Genomic DNA, 20,390 nt, shown 5'->3' with positions numbered 1-20,390 from the left:
ATGTCAGGTTGACCCAGTCATCCACTTCTCTCAAAGTATGTTTCATTCTTTAAGCAAAGTCTATATGGTACTTCTCAGGTTAACAGGCTTTAAATCAGATGATTAATACATAGCCATTATTCTTATTTTCATATACGATTTTCATTTCTGCGTGTACATGACTGCTACAAAGCAAGTTCAGAATCCTGAAGAAGAATACCATGCATTTAGTTTGAAATACTTTCTCAAGTTCAAGAGTTTTCCATACTATTATTTTGCATATTGAAGATTTACATTGGTGTAGTCCTGATTATAATTATTAGGTGAAAAATGTAAGTTCATCACAAGCCTTTCAAATATTGAAATGACTTTAATTTGAAGAATCATCAGCCTAACCATTTACAGATGTCATGAAATGATCTACACCGAGCTCGCAAGCACTGAAATAGCAAAAACACCACTTACAACCCAAGCTTTCCCAGTGTTTGACATTTACAGAGGATACAATTATGGATGTGTCATTTATTTTTCACATTGTGATCTGCAAGTGAATCAGTCATTTCTCCAAATCAAACGCTTCTTGTGGAAAACAAGATAAGTGCCTTTTATTTAAAGACGCTGTTGTGCTTTCATTGACTATTGCAATGTCATGTGCTATTTTGTCATGCTTTTTACAGGCTCTTTCACTGCTCTCTCTCTCTCTCTCTCTGACTTCTAACTCTTAAGCATTATCTAACTTCTTCTGTGGTGATTTGTTGTTGTTGTTATATGATGAAGACCATTAATTTAGAACCCATTGTAACTGCGGCCCACTCTCTGGTGTGTTGTTTTCCAGTGACGGTAAAGCCTTAATGCTTTCATTATGTTATTTGGTACAATAGCAGCATGCACTAATGCTTTTTGTAATTTAAAATAAGCTCCATGAAAAAAGCTACAGATTTTAATTCAGAAAACATGTTTGGTAGACAGAGAAATTAAGTGAAATTTGTTAACATTAGCTAATGTGAAATAATGACTAACTAATGATGGAGAACTTTATTCATCACCTGCATCTGAACTTTGTCAGGCCTCACTAATGAGGTACAGACTGTTACTCTGAGAAATATCAACCCCTTAATGTTTTTTTCCAACCCAGTTTATCCATGTCTGGGGTCAAAAAGCAGGTGGTTGACCTGCCTTTCTGTGCCCTTATCCCTCACTTAAACGTTCACTTATATCCTATTATCCACTTATTCTGTTATTTGATGGTGCAGTGGACCAATGGAGTAACTTGCTCCTGTGGGCCTTAACTACACCACAACCTTAGTTGCACATTTCCCCATTACTAATGAATGTCTTGAGCTGCCATCCCACTTTCCTCTTCCCTGCTTGGAATTCTAGTATGAATGCAATTGCAATCAGACAGGCTGAATACTCATGCTTGTATCATTTCAACAGCTTCTGCTTCTTCTTCAAATGCTTTTCTAAGGTGCAAAGTTGTTCCAGGATTTGGTGAGAGGTTTTCTGATTACATCTTGATGGCTAGCCAACCAAAATCATCAACAGTCAGCTTCTGCACAACATTTGCAGAAACACTTTTTTTTCCAGAGCTCAACTTTCTCTGTACAGGTAATGTACACTGAGACTGAATGCAGGAAGGGAGCTTCCAGGGTGGCCCCTCTACTCTGAAAATATTACACGTGTTCATCCTTAATTCAGGTAGAATGACATGAAGAGGGACCCAATGGGCATAACTAGTGCTCTGCATAAGCAAAGCCCTAGAATATGCCCTAGATCCCTCTGCAATGCTCTGGATTTCTATAGCAGGCATTTGAGGTGCTTAAACAGATGAATTGATGTGGAAATGCTCCCTTGAAAATAAAATCCATTGAGACGAGAGATAATGCTGCTCTTTCTAGAACTGTTGTTTGGCAAAGAAAACACTGTTTTGATAAGATATTCTCTGTCCCTAAAACTATCTTTTGTTCCAGCACTACCCAAAACAATGAACTTTTGAACAACTACTCACTTGCCCAAGGTTCTGTTTGCATTCTTGACCACATTTGAGAGAAGCAACAAAGTGGGAGTGTTCACATGACATGGCAGCCCACAATGGGTGACAAGCTATGCACTGTGGGTTGTTTTGTGGACAATCCACAGTATGTGGTTGGTGTGCCTGACAGACGACTGGGCACACCACCCACAATGTGTAGCTTTCCCCCGGCTTCCCCCTCAGTCCTCTAGCCGGCTCCGCCTGGCATCCCAGGGGACCTGGCAGCAGAACCCATCTTATGTGTCGCCAAGATCCCATCCCCGATCTGACCGTGGTTGGAGCCATTTTTTGTTTTAATTTTCCCAGCCCCGTTTTGTGCAAAAACAGGACCGAGGAAAACTTCTTTGCACTTCCCTGTGCCTGGGAAATGTATGCTAATGTCCCCCCATTTTTTCCTTAGTTTTATTGCTGTTGCACCAGTGCTCAACAGCGGGTTAACAAAGAAAACCAGCTTGCCCCAACTGTTGCAGTTGCACTTAGCAAACATACAGTGTTGGAGTCAAGGATAGCCTGTATCTTAGCCCCCTGCACCCAGTTTTCAGAGTGTACCACATGCAGTTCCCCTTCTCCCTCAAGATCGCTGAAGCATAGACAACTAACCCTTATAATTTGGTAAATCAATATACAATAAAGCCAATGATTACATAGGGAAGGAGATGAGTATGTGTGAAAATGATCTTACGCGTGCTCAGAGTGAGGGAGGATATGTTTTTTCCACAGAGACATAACTTTCCACAGGGTGGGATGGAGGAAAATCACCCAGATTGGTTGGGAAAAGGCAAAACCAAATCACAAATATTGTATAATTTTAAGTAACTTGTATTTCTTTAGGTTGCTGTTAGCTTTAATCAAAGAGTACAACTGCTTCGTCCTTATAAAATAATATTCCTAATGAAAGAGAATACTAATTCCACAAGCCAAAGAACTATTCTGGTGTAGCTCTAATTATGCAGAAGCTAAACATGGTTAGGAACTGGGATGACGACCTTCCCCCAGGCCTACCAGATATCTAAGTGCTCTAGATAATCAAAAAGGACCTACATGAGTAGTTGCTGTCCTTCAAAATCATACTGGAGTCCTTGGGCTCCAGTATGATTCCACCATTGGCTCTCCTCACCTACTATAAATGCTTCCTGAGCAGGCCAAGACTCTCCTTGTCCAAGCTCTGACTTCAGATTCTTTGCTTATTCTCTACTCTTGGTTTGACCCCCGTTTGTGACTTCTGGCTCCTACTTCTCAGCATTCAACAGCTGCCTACAAGCTCACCTCTGAGTCCCATACTCCCACCTGTCAATGAAGGAATTGTCACAGGCACAGCAAAAGGCAAGGACAGACCTGTTTTTCCAAAGCTGTCCCTGTCCGCTGTTCTTGTGAAGCTGCCATAGTGAGACGAGGAGATACAGAAGGCATTCTCCCCTTTCTACCAGAAGTGGAGATGGGGTGGGGATGCTCCATGCTCTATTCACTTGAAGCTACAATATATTATTCTTGCAGGTGAATGGGATATATAAAATCAGTCACATATGGCACAACACTTACAAAAACTCAATTGACGGCTTTCACAGAATTCTGCATATTGTGCTGAGTCCATCATTCGTGCTTGTCTCTCTGCCCTCTGAAAAACAATATAAGTAACACTTATTACTGTTATACATATGCATTTCTAAATATAAGCACCCACAAAACCCTCAGAACCATCGGTTTGACAGACACCCTCAAGTCCAAATGGGTAATATATTAAAATACAAGATGATCCCATTGATAAGCACTCTTTGAGTTCGATCCTGTAGCCAACTGTGGATCCACCTGATAGTTGTTTCATCTATCCCACTTTTAGCTAGTTTGCTAATCAGGATATTGTGGGGCACTTTGTCGAAAGCTTTGCTGAAGTTGAGGTATCCCATCTTTCCTCCATGAAGCTTAGGGTGACATACATAATCCCTCCCCCCTCCCATTTTATCCTTTATTGCATCAACTACAACAGATGTTATAATATTGCTCTAAAAAGACTTGAAGCCAGAGACACCTCTTCACTGCGTCAGCCTAGCTTAACTGTAATCCATCTACTTCTCATTACACAACTAATTTATTTGTTTCCTGAGCAAATTGGCAAGTCAGCAAACATAGCAAAACAGCCACACCAAATCCATCTTCTGTTTTGCTATGAATCCCTATACTTACTTAAGCTCCTTACCTGAGCTGTTCTTCTTATTCAACTTACAAGACAGCAGTCTTTGCCTAATTTGTGTGCGATTGGTGCCACAGTTCAGAACACATGTACTTTGAGGGAAATCCCAGTAATTTAAAATAGGCCTTACTTCTAAGTATGTTTCCTTAGAATTACTATCTAAGTGCTTGTCTAGGCCAGACAAAGATATTGGACATTTTGACTAAATGTTCTTCAAATGGGCAACATTCCAGAAAGCTAATTCACAAAAAGGTTGGGAGACCTACAAGAATTTTTTTAAAGATAAAGCAGAAAAGCAGAACAGCCCTGGAAACGTTGCAAAATATTCTTTCATTTTGATATACACTTTAAAATCAGGACATTGGATGCATCTTAACAAATTAATGAAAAATACTAATCTTGCTAAACACTCATCCCATGAACTCAAACAGTGCCATAGTAGCCTGTCTAACTCAATTTCTAAACAAAATAGCAACAATAATAGTCTATGCTCTGGAATACATATTCCTAATTAAGGAATACTGTTTCCCAAGCAGCAATGGAGATGTCTTTCATTGAGGTGAGGATTTATTCCAAAGAAAACCAAAGACATCTTCATGGGGCCTGGACTAACAAATGAGCAGGGCATGCCTTTAATCACAGGTTGACGCATTTTGTTGAGAACTCTGCACTGAGAGACAATGCACAGTACCAACAGTTTAGCTGAAGTGGGGATATAGCGCCTATCTGCTTACTGGTGTTATCATTCATTCCGAGTAGTTAAATAGATGAATTATAGAGCATTCTGCACAGTAAAAAAAACAAACACAAAAAACAAACTTTGCATGCTTTCCTTGGACCATACTGAATGATGCAATAGATCTGTAATATAAGTTTAGCCTTCAAGAAAGTGGATTGCTTATATCTTTCAGTATGTGATGCTGAAAATACCAGCTAGATTAACAGTTGTTAATAATAACAGCCTAAAAAAGATTTTGATTCCATCTGAAATCCACTCTTGATTACTTATTAAATTTGTTGGGCAAGTCCAAAGCAAAAGGCAAGGATGACTTAATTAAATTCAGTGTTTAGAGGAGCAGTGCTGATCAGCTGCCTGTCTCTAAAGTTTTAATAAAAATGCATCCCCCTCCCTTTTACACCAATGTTTATGTAGAAGCCATTAGCTTACGACATCATACTTTAACATCACATTTTCCTAATTCTGAAGCTCCTTCATTGTACAGACATCACATTGCGTACGAAGTGGAGTTTGCCAGCCTGTAAGAACTATCATCCCCTTCATGGATCACTGCCTTGTTGTGGCGAAGGGGCTTGCGTAACTCAGTGAAGCCATAAGCTATGCCGTGCAGGGCCACCCAAGACGGACAGGTCATGGCAGAGAGTTCTGACAAAATGTGGTCCACTGGAGAAGGAAATGGCAACCCACTCCAGTATTCTTCCCAAGAAAACCCCATGGAACGTATCACAAGGCTAAAAGAGATGACGCCGGAAGATGAGTCCCTCAGGTCGGAAGGTGTCCAATATGCTACTGGGGAAGAGCAGAGGGTATTTCCAAGTAGCGCCAGAAAGAGTGAAGTGGCTGGGCCAAACCCGAAAGGACACTCAGCTGTGGATGTGTCTGGTGGTGAAAAGAAAATCCGATGCTGTAAAGAACAATATTGTTTAGGAACCTGGAATGTCAGATCAATGAATCAAGGTAAGCTGGAGGTGGTCAAACATGAGATGGCAAGATTGAACATCGACATCTTGGGAATCAGCGAACTAAAATGGACAGGCATGGGCGAATTTAATTCAGGTGACCATCATATCTACTATTGTGGGCAAGAATCCCACAGAAGAAATGGAGTAGCACTCATAGTCAATAAAAGGGTGGGAAAAGCAGTACTGGGGTACAATCTTAAAAATGATAGAATGATCTCAGTACGAATCCAAGGCAAACCATTCAACATCACAGTAATTCAAGTCTATGCCCCAACTACTGAGGCCGAAGAAGCTGAGGTTGATCGGTTCTATGAAGACCTACAACACCTTCTAGAACTAACACCAAAAAAAGATGTCCTCTTCATCATAGGGGATTGGAATGCTAAAGTAGGAAGTCAAGAAATCACCGGGATAACAGGCAGGCATGGCCTTGGTGTACAAAATGAAGCAGGACAAAAGCTAATAGAGTTTTGCCAAGAGAACATGCTGATCATAGCAAACACTCTTTTCCAACAGCACAAGAGGCGACTCTACACATGGACGTCACCAGATGGTCAATATCGAAATCAGATTGATTATGTCCTTTGCAGCCAAAGATGGAGAAGCTCCATACAGTCAGTAAAAACAAGACCTGGAGCTGACTGTGGCTCAGATCATGAGCTGCTTCTTGCAAAATTTCGGCTTAAATTGAAGAACGTCGGGAAAACCACTAAACCGTTCAGGTATGACCTAAATCATGTCCCTGATGAATATACAGTGGAGGTGAGGAATAGATTTCAGGGATTAGACCTGATAGACAGAGTGCCTGAGGAACTATGGACGGAGGTCCGTAACATTGTTCAGGAGGCAGCAACGAAATCCATCCCAAAGAAAAAGAAATGCAAGAAAGCCAAGTGGCTGTCTGAGGAGGCTTTACAAGTAGCTGAGGAAAGAAGGGAAGCGAAAAGCAAGGGAGAAAGGGGAAGATATACCCAACTGAATGCAGAGTTCCAGAGAATAGCAAGGAGAGACAAGAAGGCCTTCTTAAATGAACAATGCAAAGAAATCGAGGAAAACAACAGAATGGGAAAGACTAGAGATCTCTTCAAGAAAATTGGAGATCTCAAGGGAACGTTTTGTGCAAAGACGGGCATGATAAAGGACAAAGAAGGCAGGGACCTAACAGAAGCAGATGAGATTAAGAAGAGGTGGCAAGAATACACAGAAGAACTATACAGGAAAGATCTGAATGTCCCTGATAGCCATGATAGTGCGGTCACTGAACTTGAGCCGGACATCCTAGAGAGTGAAGTCAAGTGGGCCTTAGGAAGCATTAGTAACAACAAAGCTAGCGGAGATGACGGTATTCCAGCCGAACTATTTAAAATCCTAAAAGATGATGCTGTTAAAGTGCTGCATTCAATATGCCAACAAATCTGGAACACTCAACAGTGGCCACAAGACTGGAAAAGGTCAGTTTACATTCCAATTCCAAAGAAGGGCAACGCCAAAGAGTGTTCAAACTACCGCACAATTGTGCTCATTTCACATGCCAGCAAGGTGATGCTCAAAATCCTACAAGCTAGGCTTCAGCAGTATGCGAACCGAGAACTACCAGAAGTACAAGCTGGGTTTCGAAGAGGCAGAGGAACTAGAGATCAAATCGCCAACATTCGCTGCATCATGGAGAAAGCAAGAGAATTCCAGAAAAATGTCTATTTCTTCTTCATTGACTACGCTAAAGCCTTTGATTGTGTGGATCACAACAAACGGTGGCAAATTCTTAAAGTGATGGGAGTACCAGACCACCTTACCTGTCTCCTGAGAAACCTGTACGAGAGTCAAGAAGCAACAGTAAGAACCAGACATGGAACAACCGATTGGTTCAAAATTGGGAAAGGAGTACGACAAGGCTGCATATTGTCACCCTGCTTATTTAACTTATATGCAGAGTACATCATGAGAAACGCCGGGTTGGATGAATCAGAGGTCGGAATTAAGATTGCTGGGAGAATTATCAACAACCTCCGATATGCAGACGATACCACCCTAATGGCAGAAAGCGAAGAGGATCTCAAGAGCCTCTTGTTGAGGGTGAAAGAGGAGAGTGCAAAAGCTGGTTTGAAACTCAACATTAAAAAAACGAAGATCATGGCATCGGGCCCCATCACTTCCTGGCATATAGAAGGGGAAGAAATGGAAGCAGTGACAGATTTTACTTTCTTGGGCTCCAAGATCACCGCAGACGGTGACTGTAGCCATGAAATTAAAAGACGTTTGCTCCTTGGGAGGAAAGCTATGGCCAACCTAGACAGCATAGTAAGAAGCAGTGACATCACCTTGCCGACAAAGGTCCGTCTAATCAAAGCTATGGTTTTCCCAGTAGTAATGTATGGCTGTGAGAGCTGGACTATAAGGAAGGCTGAGCGCCGAAGAATTGATGCTTTCGAACTGTGGTGCTGGAGAAGACTCTTACGAGTCCCCTGGACTGCAAGGAGGTCAAATCAGTCCATCCTAAAGGAAATCAACCCTGAGTGCTCATTGGAAGGACAGATACTGAAGCTGAAGCTGAAATATTTTGGCCACCTAATGCGAAGAGAAAACTCTCTGGAAAAGACCCTGATGCTAGGAAAGACTGAAGGCAAAAGGAGAAGGGGACGGCAGAGGATGAGATGGCTAGACAGCATCACGGATGCAATGAATATGAACTTGAGCACGCTCCGGGAGAGAGCGCAGGACAGGAAGGCCTGGCGTACTATGGTCCATGGGGTCACGAAGAGTCGGACACGACTGAACGACTGAACAACAACAACAAGAACTATCATGCAATTTGCTGAATACAATCTTCACAGGTTACAGAAAAGCCAAGTGCTGCATTATCATAGCTTTCTGATCACACCTTTACTGTAACATATTAAAGGGAGACATATGTATGCAAATACAAAGGAAAACCATGACTAGGAGCATGTTTATATTTGAATTAACTATTTCAGCCTTTATGGTGAGCACAGGGGAAGCGAGCAGGAAAACCCAAACTCCACTCAATGTATGCACAGAGTTAGAAATGTACAAACCAAGGCAACAGGAATGGGTAGAAACTCCCTGCCAAATCCCCATAGCTTTCTGCACTGTGAGACAGCCAAATATGGGACTGCATAGAGGTAACAAAGAACATCTATTGCACATACCAGCTTCTAGTTAAATGAAGATCTGCTTTTAATGAACAGAAAAATGGAAAAAGTACTATAAAGTAATTAAATATCACAGTTGAAAATTGCACTGCAAATCCTAGAGCTCTTAAAACTTATCTCAGCACTTTCATTATACAATTTAACTGACTTGCTTTTCTTAAATCCACTTTTAACTTAAGTGGAAACCAAAGAAAAAAGGGCAGAGGGGCATAAAGCATCTTAAAGACTTTGGGTCTCATGCTGAAACTAACAAAACTTTTTGTGACAGAGTGATGTTGTGATAAAATGTTGTGATAAATGTTGTGATAAAACTGCAGATTTGGCAATAAAGAACAGATACACAGGCAATTTTTTGTTATCTTACTTATCCTTGCATTATAAAGCAGACCCTTCTTTCCGTCATATCCATTAGTTTGAATGAGTATGTAAGAAGTAGCAGTCTTTGATGTCATGCAGCTGTTTTATACATATACACATTGTCCTAAATCTTCCCACCTAGCAAACAAATCTCATAGATACCAAAGGCAGGATAAGATCTCAACCCTGAAAGGACCCCAAGAGGAAACTAGATCATCATGGAATCTCTTCTTTCTCCTTCTACCTGAAATAATGTGTTGATTGTGGAATTTTCCATGGATTAGTCTGTCAGGGTAATCTGGGAGGAACCCAGCAAGCTTGGCAGTAACTTACCAGTCAGGTGAGCTACAAAATGGGAATGCTCACACTCACTTCTTGCTTCCTTATCAGGAAGAAACTGTGAAAACTCCCTGCCCTTCATACATCTTACCCCTCATCCAGTATCGGGACTTCAAGACTACTGAACTTGACAAACAGATGACATGCTACCTTTTGTGGATTGATCCCTATTTGGAAAAATAAGAATAGCTCCCCAGTTTATATGACAGATAAAGATTACTGCAGCAACACTGGTGTTAAGACAACTGCCCCGTGCAGCAAATACATAATGTGAAACCTCAGTTCTGTCATCTTTAAATGCTAATGTATATACACTGAGGAGTTCTGGCCCATTCAGGGTTTCCAGGAATGTGTACACAGGCTTTTAAAGATGTTAGTATTTACCCACAATTTACATGTTCACTATGAAAAACAGCAGTGTAACACTGGCATCCCTGCAGCAATCTTGAAGCTCACTGAAGCGTGAAAAATGGGCTTTCCACTCAGGTGTGTGTGTCCTCCTCTAACTGCTAATACTTCACTACCACCACCCCAGTGCCTGGATCAAATTTGGAACTTCTTTTAAAAAGATTAAAAAGACTAAAAAGACTTTAAAAAAGCACGTGAAAGGATGTGTGCATATCATTCATTCATTCATTCATTCATTCATTTTCTACCCCACGTCCTGGCAATGTCCTTGAAGTGGCTTACAAAACATAAAATACATTATTTGTTGTTCAGTTGTTAAGTCGTGTCCAACTCTTCATGACCCCATGGACCATAGCATGCCAGGCCTTCCTGTCCTCCGCTCTCTCCCAGAGTGTGCTCAGGTTCATATTCATTGCATCAGTGATGCTATCTAGCTATCTCATCCTCTGCTGTCCCCTTCTCCTTTTGCCTTCAATCTTTCCCCAGATCAGGGTCTTTTCCAGTTAGTTTTCTCTTCGCATTAGGTGGCCAAAATATTGGAGCTTCAACTTCAGTATCTGTCCTTCCAATGAGCACTCAGGGTTGATTTCCTTTAGGATGGACTGATTTGACCTCCTTGCAGTCCAGGGGACTTGTAAGAGTCTTCTCCAGTACCACAGTTCGAAGGCATCAATTCTTTGGCGCTCAGCCTTCCTTATAGTCCAGCTCTCACAGCCATACGTTGCTACTGGGAAAACCATAGCTTTGATTAGACGGACCTTTGTCGGCAAGGTGATGTCTCTGCTTCTTACTATGCTGTCTAGGTTGGCCATAGCTTTCCTCCCAAGGAGCAAGCGTCTTTTAATTTCATGGCTACAGTCACCGTCTGCAGTGATCTTGGAGCCCAAGAAAATAAAATCTGTCACTGCTTCCATTTCTTCCCCTTCTATATGCCAGGAAGTGATGGGGCCAGATGCCATGATCTTAGCTTTTTTAATGTTGAATTTCAAACCAGCTTTTGCACTCTTCACTTTCACCCTCAACAAGAGGCTCTTTAGATCCACTTCACTTTCTGCCATTAGGGTGGTATAGTCTGCGTATCTGAGGTTGTTGATAATTCTCCCGGCAATCTTAATTCCGACCTGTGATTCATCCAACCTGGTGTTTCTCATGATGTACTCTGCATATAAATTAAATAAGCAGGGCGACAATATACAGCCTTGTCGTACTCCTTTCCCAATTTTGAACCAATCGGTTGTTCCATGTCCGGTTCTTACTGTTGCTTCTTGACCCTCATACAGGTTTCTCAGGAGACAGATAAGGTGGTCTGGTACTCCCATCTCTTTCAGAATTTGCCACCGTTTGTTGTGATCCACACAATCAAAGTCTTTAGCGTAGTCAGTGAAGCAGAAATAGATGTTTTTCTGGAATTCTCTTGCTTTCTCCATGATGCAGCGAATGTTGGCAATTTGATCTCTAGTTCCTCTGCCTCTTCGAAACCTAGCTTGTACTTCCGGTAGTTCTCGGTTCACATACTGCTGAAGTGAAGCCTAGCTTGTAGGATTTTGAGCATCACCTTGCTGGCATGTGAAATGAGCGCAATTGTACGGTAGTTGGAACACTCTTTGGCATTGCCCTTCTTTGGAATTGGAATGTAAATTGACCTTTTCCAGTCTTGTGGCACTGTTGAGTGTTCCAAATGTGTCGGCATATTGAGTGCAGCACTTTAACAGCATCATCTTTTAGGATTTTAAATAGCTCAGCTGGAATACTGTCACCTCCGCTAGCTTTGTTGTTACTAATGCTTCCTAAGACTTGACTTCACTCTCTAGGATGTCTGGCTCAATTTCAGTGACCACACTATCATGGCTATCTGGGACGTTAAGACCTTTCCTGTATAGTTCTTCTGTGTATTCTTGCCACCTCTTAATCTCATCTGCTTCTATTAGGTCCCTGCCTTCTTTGTCCTTTATCATGCCCGTCTTTGCACAAAATGTTCCCTTGAGATCTCCAATTTTCTTGACAAGATCTCTAGTCTTTCCCATTCTGTTGTTTTCCTCGATTTCTTTGCATTGTTAATTTAAGAAGGCCTTCTTGTCTCTCCTTGCTATTCTCTGGAACTCTGCATTCAGTTGGCTATATCTTCCCCTTTCTCCCTTGCTTTTCGCTTCCCTTCTTTCCTCAGCTACTTGTAAAGCCTCATCAGACAGCCACTTGGCTTTCTTGCATTTCTTTTTCTTTGGGATGGATTTCGTTGCTGCTTCCTGAACAATGTTACGGACCTCCGTCCATAGTTCCTCAGGCACTCTGTCTATCAGGTCCAATCCCTGAAATCTATTCCTCACCTCCACTGTATATTCATCAGGGACATGATTTAGGTCATACCTGAACGGTTTAGTGGTTTTCCCGACGTTCTTCAATTTAAGCTGAAATTTTGCAAGAAGCAGCTCATGATCTGAGCCACAGTCAGCTCCAGGTCTTGTTTTTACTGACTGTATGGAGCTTCTCCATCTTTGGCTGCAAAGGACATAATCAATCTGATTTCGATATTGACCATCTGGTGACGTCCATGTGTAGAGTCGCCTCTTGTGCTGTTGGAAAAGAGTGTTTGCTATGATCAGCATGTTCTCTTGGCAAAACTCTATTAGCTTTTGTCCTGCTTCATTTTGTACACCAAGGCCATGCCTGCCTGTTATCCTGGTGATTTCTTGACTTCCTACTTTAGCATTCCAATCCCCTATGATGAAGAGGACATCTTTTTTTGGTGTTAGTTCTAGAAGGTGTTGTAGGTCTTCATAGAACCGATCAACCTCAGCTTCTTCGGACTCAGTGGTTGGGGCATAGACTTCCTAGGGAACTCCGCCATGCCCCCTCTTTAATGAGCTTCCGCCGTGCATTAAAAACATGGTTGTTCAGGCAGGCATTTGGGGTGGTTTAGGGTATTTTAGAAAATGTTTTTATTGTAGAATTTTATTGTTTTCAACTGTTTTATTGTATGCTGTACATCGCCCAGAGTGGCTGGGTGACCAGCTAGATGGGCAATTAATAAATTTAATAATAAATAAAATAAATAATAAAAATTACTGTGATGTTGAATGGTTTGCCTTGGATTCGTACTGAGATCATTCTATCGTTTTTGAGATTGTACCCCAGGACTGCTTTTCCCACCCTTTTGTTGACTATGAGTGCTACTCCATTTCTTCTAAGGGATTCTTGCCCACAGTAGTAGATATAATGGTCACCTGAATTAAATTCGCCCATGCTTGTCCATTTTAGTTCGCTGATTCCCAAGATGTCGATGTTCAGTCTTGCCATCTCATGTTTGACCACCTCCAGCTTACCTTGATTCATTGATCTTACATTCCAGGTTCCTAAACAATATTGTTCTTTACAGCATCAGATTTTCTTTTTACCACCAGACACATCCACAGCTGAGTGTCCTTTCGGCTTTGGCCCAGCTGCTTCACTCTTTCTGGCTCTACTTGGAAATTCCCTCTGCTCTTCCCCAGTAGTATATTGGACACCTTCCGACCTGAGGGGCTCATCTTCCAGCGTCATCTCTTTTAGCCTTGTGATACGTTCCATGGGGTTTTCTTGGGAAGAATACTGGAGTGGGTTGCCATTTCCTTCTCCAGTGGACCACATTTTGTCAGAACTCTCCACCATGACCTGTCCGTCTTGGGTGGTCCTGCACAGCATAGCTTATGGCTTCACTGAGTTACGCAAGCCCCTTCGCCATAACAAGGCAGTGATCCATGAAGGGGAAAATACATTATAACCTACATAAAATGCACATGCATGCACAAATAGCCGTTTAGCAAGGAAAAAGAGAAAGGTCTGCAGTAGGACAGTGGTTGTGAAACCAGCTTTGGTGGGGCACATAGGATCTCTGAAAGGGGGCTTTTCTACATGAGGCATTTATTGTGCACTTGTCATTCTCTAACCATGGTTTTTTATGGGTTCTTTAGACAATGCCATGACCCTCCAGTTTCACTTCTGTGCCTACCTAGAACTTTTGGCATTTTTTTTTTTTGAACAGGGAAAATGTGGCATTTAATTGTGAAAGCGAAAGAAATCACTTTTTTCACTTGCATATTTATGCTATTCTGCTGTACCACAGTGCCACCTAGTGGTTAAATAGAGGAAAAGCAGGAAAGAAAACACTTTTTGTAGTGCTTGCATCCCAATTGTGTGATGAAAATGAAAATAGATATAGCAGATTAACAGCCAATTAACAGCCTCATATAAAAAAGCTCAAAGGCAGAACATTCCAGGAAGGGACAGGTTCACGAGGCATCCTTTTCCTCCCCACCAGACAAGAGCTGGATACACTAGAGATGCCCCTTGGCAGAGGACCTTAACTAGATTTGTGGGACTAATTTGGAAAGATGTTTCTCAACCTGATTTGGGAAGATATTTCTGAGCCTTGCTTTGTATTAATAATAGTTCCCTATATGATTTTAGAAAAATGTCAGAAATGTGGACATTTCTATTTCCAGGATTGGATTGGTATCCCAATCCACAGATCCTTAAATGTAGCAACAGGTTGCACACAATTTCACATGAGAATCTTTGCATACTCACCTGCATAACAGATAATTGTTATGCAGGCCCACAAAGTAAAGACAGAAGGGGGTGGAGGCAAATTGAAAAGGTCTGAGATAATCTGTTTTAGGATTAAAGATGACTATAGCAAAAGCTGCTTCCAATCTAGTCTGCTTAATTTAATCCCTCCACTGATTTCAAGGAGACCTGTGGAAGTGGTTTTTCCTATTAGGACAGAAATAACGATTTCCTATTCCACCTCTCAACTTGAAGAACAGCAAGTTGGCTTGGGGTGGGTGGGTGGGGGGATAGAAGGGTCTGTTTATTCCTGCCCCAATTTCTTTCTGACTGAAGATTAGGAATGACCTTTTCTCTGTGGTTTCTGCTTCACGAACAGCTCTAATAGAGCCCAATAATAGTCTTCAGAAACGTGCAGGAAGAAAGCTAGACTATAAAGCACATGGTCTTCAATGTCTATACACTAATGCCCAGAGTATGGACTCGCCAGTCTTACAGGCCCCTTCCAACCCTACTAGTCTATGATTCTATGATATTATTTAAGATTTCAAACCAGCAAGTTTTATTCAAGTTCTGTTTCACATTCTAAATACAAACTTTACTGAAAAATATTATTGTTTTGTGAAATTAGCCCAATTCACATCACAGAATGGCAACCTAATTAAAATTAGGGAGGGGGAAGAAGTCCCAAATTGCGGAAGGTAGTTGTTACGGGTGAGTTGGAGAACACTAATTTTGAGGATTTATTCAAACCTGAAATGCAAAGTGAAACCCACTAAAAAACAAACCTATGCAAACCCCATACCAAGGAGAAAGCTAGAAAGTTGTTTGCATCCAACTGTGTCTGTAATTATCCCACCTCATTCCCAAACAACATCGTTGAATCTACCTACCATGCACAGATAAGTTATGATTCCGAAAACAGTCAAGTATACATAAATATGAATGGGTTGCAAGCAAACTTTCGCATAACTCCTCATGATCAAGACACTTTCATAATGTTCTAAATATATAATAATGTAAGATTCAAATACTGGTATAACAACACAATTTTTCTGCTAAATGTTTATCCTGGGATGTAGGGGAGAGTCAAATGGGATGGAAGGGTGAAAGGAGAGCAACTGTATGTGGATTCATTAGCATGAGCTTTACTGATAATTTATCCTGTTTCCTAATGAAAGCAAAAAACCTCCCCCCAAACCCACCATGTCTCTATTAAAAAGCAATCAGATTTGGTATGTTGGTGACACTTTAAAGAGCACATTATGTGGGAAAACAAAATAAACATTTACCCTGGCAAACGAAAGTAGGTTTGGGGTTTTGACATGCTTGGCAGGCAGGCAGAATTATATTCACATCAAGCATGCAGAAAACCTAATTTAATATTTAAATATTTGCTTAAGTAATATATTATTTTAAAACAACACATTAGAAGATACATTTTTGTCAAGATGTTTAAAAGATTTGAGGAAGAACACTCCAGTGAAGCAATACATTTGGATGAGATCACATACTTTTTGTTCCCTTCATTATACACCCCATTTGCTTTCAGAGGATAAAATTATCGTCTCTGTGTACTGAATGTTTCAGCAAAGGCTATTTCAAAATGATCATTTAACCAATTTCGAACTGTCTATAGAAGCACCTTTTGAGAAGTATATCTTGTTAAAAAGTAAACATTTCTCAATGCCAGCAATATTTTGACCATCACATATAGTCAGACTCACCAACATGACTACTTTGGTTCAGATTTCACCACAAATTGTTACTTAATCTGAGTTTATAACACAGTTCATTCTAACTAAGAAAAGGATCCTCAGATGTTAAGCAAACGACAACCAAGGCAAAAGGCTCCCATGCCCTACAGCCCCTAAGCCTATAATTAAGTCTAGGCACCTGTCCCTGAAACAATAACGTTTTCCTCCTGTCTGCCCTGTCTGTATTTCCCTTTCTTTCCTCTGTTGCCCGTCTGTTGAATTATAGATTGTAAGCGTCTCCTAAGGAGAAGGACCTGTCCTCTTGTACTTTGTAAAGCACAATGCATATGGATGGCACTGTATATTTAGCATATGGATGGCTAAATAATAAAAATAGTTATAAGCTCTATCTCAAAATAAAAATTAAACTCTTATCAATTATTTGATATTTTACTTACTGAAAATATCACAACAAAGGCCAAAATAAATAAAAAAACTGAGCATCATGTTTCATAATATGGCTGCCCCAGGAAGATGTCTCTTGAAGGAGCAAGTCATTCATGTGTACAGACTTGCTACATGGATGACCGACACAGTGTGGTCTGTCTCTATGCCTCTGCCAAAGATTCCTGGTAGTGACTTGCACCAGCAGGCCACTACACACAAACGGCTTGCTGCATGGAACTGCTGCCATGCAGAGGCCATTTTAAGCAAACTTTACAGTAAATGTTGACCACATTCCCTGAAATTTTGTCCATTTCTTTCTCTCATTTTTTCTGAAAATATATTTGTATGAAAAAGCTGTGCAGAAATGAATTTAGATCAGAATAAGATCAGCATTCCTACTCTTTTCTCCTCTACCTCAAGATTCTTCAAGACAGCTCTCATAGCTGCCTCTCTCCACTCTTACTCCCCCATCCAAATATACCACCATTTACGCTGAAGTCACCAAAAAACAGGATTTTTGTTTGAGCCTGGTGCTGTGAACATTCTCCCGCCCCTCCCGAAAACGTCAACCATATATCTGTTATTAGTTCTTGGATTGCGGTGAAGAGGTAGTTTCTCATATTATACCGGCAGCCATCATTTTTCAGTCAGAATGCCCTGAAACAACACTATATCTAGGACATTTTGAGAAAAGAAAATGGTGGCTGCCAGCTGCCTTAGAGAGCTCTGCTGCCACCACCACTTCAGCAGTAGAAAAAAAAAGTTTTAAAAAGAGAGACCTGTTGCTACCTCTCTATGGTAAGCCTTCCAAACCTCTTAAGGAATTTCACATAAACCCACACCCTCATAGCCAAATGGCCCCACAAACTTTCTTTCTCTTAATGGGGTGGTAAATTGGTGGTGGTGGTGTGTTGCAGCTACACACTAAGAGACAGGTTCAGGTTCTTCCCTGGAGGTAAGAGTTGGGTATCATCAGCAACCTGGTGACCAGATCCCAAATCTCTAGATGATCTCCCACAGCAGTTTAATGTCGTTGTTAAATAACAAGGCTGTTTCTTTGCCAAAACCTGGCCAGAACCCCGACTGAAATGGATCCAGATAATCGGTCTCATCCAAGAGTGTCTGGAGCTGGTTGTCAACCACTCACTCAAGGACCTTGCCCAGGAATGGAACATTTGCAACCGGCCTATAATTATTAAGGTTTTCTGGGTCTAAAGAGGATTTCTTCAGGAGTGGTCTCACCACCACCTCTTTCAGGTGGCCTGGGACCACTCCCTCTTGCAAGGAGGCATTAATCACTCCACAACTCCGCCTGCTGTTCAGTCCCTGCTAGTTTTATTAGCCAAGAGGGGCAAGGATCCAATATGGAAGTGGTTGCATGAACCTGTCCAAGCACCTTGTCGACGTCCTTGAGCTGTACCAACTGAAACTCATCCAAGAAAACTGGACAGGACTGTGCTCTGGATATTTCACCAGATTCACCTGCAGTAATGCTGGAGTCTAAGTCCCAGCAGATGCAAGAGATTTTATTCTGAAAGTGCCGAGCCAGTGCATTACAGCTGGCCTCAGATAGTTCCATAGCATCCTTAGGGCCAGAATGTACAAGGCCCTGGACACCCCTAAAAAGCTCCACTAGACAGCATATGGACGACTGAATAGAGAAAGTGAAATATTTTTTCCTTGCTGCTCTCACTGCCTTTGAATATGCCTAGCCATAGGTACACACCAGGGTTTGATTGCATCCACTAGGAGTTTTTCACCACCTGCACTCAAGCTGTCTCCTATTTTGTTTCATCACTCTCAGCTCTGGGGTATACCACGGAGCCGTATGAGCTCTGCTCTGGAGACCGTGCTCAGGAGTGATCATGTCACCTGCCCATTCATTTCTGCATTCCACAGCTCGATCAGGGTTTCAACAGGAGTGCCAGTCACATCAGCTGGACCCCCCGCCCCCACCCTGAGCCCTCTGGAAACCACCTGGATCCATCAGCCTCTGGGGGACGACCATCTTAATAGGTCACCCACCCTTGCAGAGGGGAAAAGTTGCTGTAAGTCTAAACCTCAGCAGGTAGTGATCTGACCGTGACAAAGGGACTGATGCAAAGTCCCCCACCTTCAGATCACCATCTCCATGTCCAGTTGAGAAAACTACGCCTAGAGTATGCCCCGTTACATGTGTTGGACCAATGACATGTTGGGACAATCCCATGGCTGTCATGGAAACCATGAAATCCTGAGCTGCCCCAGACAAGGTGCCCTCAGCGTTAATGTTGACATACCCTAGTATTTCCATCAACAGTCTGTATACCAACAGAATCCCTAATCTGTCCCACTGACCCAACACAAGGTGCAGACACTCCAGACCAGTAGTCACATGGACAGGAAGCCTGTAGAGGGAGATGGAATTCCTATAGACCACAGCAACCCCCCACCCACTCCTCAGCCCTTAAGCGTTTCCTGATGCTGGACCAAGTACCCCGGTGGGCATAGCTGGGAGAGAGTGACTCCTCCCTGCTCACCCCCCCCCCCCCAAGTCTTCGTTATACATGCCAGATCCACTGCCTCATCCACTGTCATGGATAAGGGGCGGCGGCGGCGGGGGGGGGGCTTATTCTGAACCGATCTGGCATTTAAAATCAGGCACTTAAAAGCAGCATCCGCTGACCTGAGGGCAGGCTGATAGGGCAACCACTAAACCTGCAGGTGCGGGGAGGACCGGAAGACGGCATGGCCATTAACTGTCTGGGCCACGTTCTCCTTACCTGGTAAGTCCTCCTCACAATGCCATATCTCCCTCTACCCATCACTACACTGATTAGCTCCCCCCCATCAGCCCCGCCCCACCCAAGCACCAAAGAACTACTGTGTGAGATCATCTAGAGATTCTAGATGGGAGATCATTCCATTCCAGTCAGGTGGTCCAGAAGTATACCATGGTAATGGCATCAAAACCACTGGAAAGTTCAGCAGAATTAACAGGGATGCACTCCCCCATCCAGTCATCTGCCATGACCAAAGCTGCCTCAGTCCCCAAACAGAGTCACAGTGAAATGGATTGAGGTAATCAGTATCATTCAGAAAACACCTGCAGTTGTTGCTACACCAGACTCGAATATCTTGAATATCTTAATCCAAAACAGTATATTTGAAGGTGGCTGATAATTATCCAAAATGGTTGGAACTGAGGAGGGCTTTTTCAACAAAGATCTTACTATGGCCTTCTTCAGAACTACTGGTGCTATACACTCTCTCAAAGAGGTGTTTATTGCCTCTTCCATCCAAACAGCCAGTCCATCCTTGACTTTAATTAGCTGGGAAGGGCAAGACTTGAGTGCCTCACACCTCAGTGGATTCCATTTACATCCTCAGGCTGTGCAAGCTGAACAGTATCCACAAGAACAGGATAAACAGTTGCAAAGTTGCAGAATCCATAGACTCTGTAATTGATGTGAAGTAAAAGTAAAGAATGATTTTATCTACAACTTACCTTGCAAACCAGTCTCAACAGGCCAATGAGAGATCCTCCACTC

General features: G+C 42.2%; 1 protein-coding gene across 17 annotated transcripts in view; it reads right to left on the bottom strand.

The window, feature by feature from the left end:
- SUPT3H (SPT3 homolog, SAGA and STAGA complex component) overlaps positions 1 to 20,390 on the bottom strand; it is a 479,638-nt gene that overhangs the window by 143,548 nt on the left and 315,700 nt on the right. For all 17 annotated transcript variants that reach the window (XR_014786036.1, XR_014786057.1, XR_014786040.1 and 14 more), the window contains one exon: positions 3,551 to 3,626. Coding sequence is in view for 14 of the 17 variants with exons in the window: in XM_084822165.1 (XP_084678291.1) it covers positions 3,551 to 3,626 (76 nt within the window). In the remaining 3 variants the exon portion in view is untranslated. The remainder of the gene's footprint in view (positions 1 to 3,550; positions 3,627 to 20,390) is intronic.

The sequence above is a fragment of the Heloderma suspectum genome, chromosome 1 (assembly GCF_057233095.1).
Source record: "Heloderma suspectum isolate Gila_16-S chromosome 1, 16-S_ref, whole genome shotgun sequence".
NCBI lineage: Eukaryota > Metazoa > Chordata > Lepidosauria > Squamata > Helodermatidae > Heloderma > Heloderma suspectum.
This window is presented reverse-complemented; position numbering and strand designations above follow the sequence as displayed.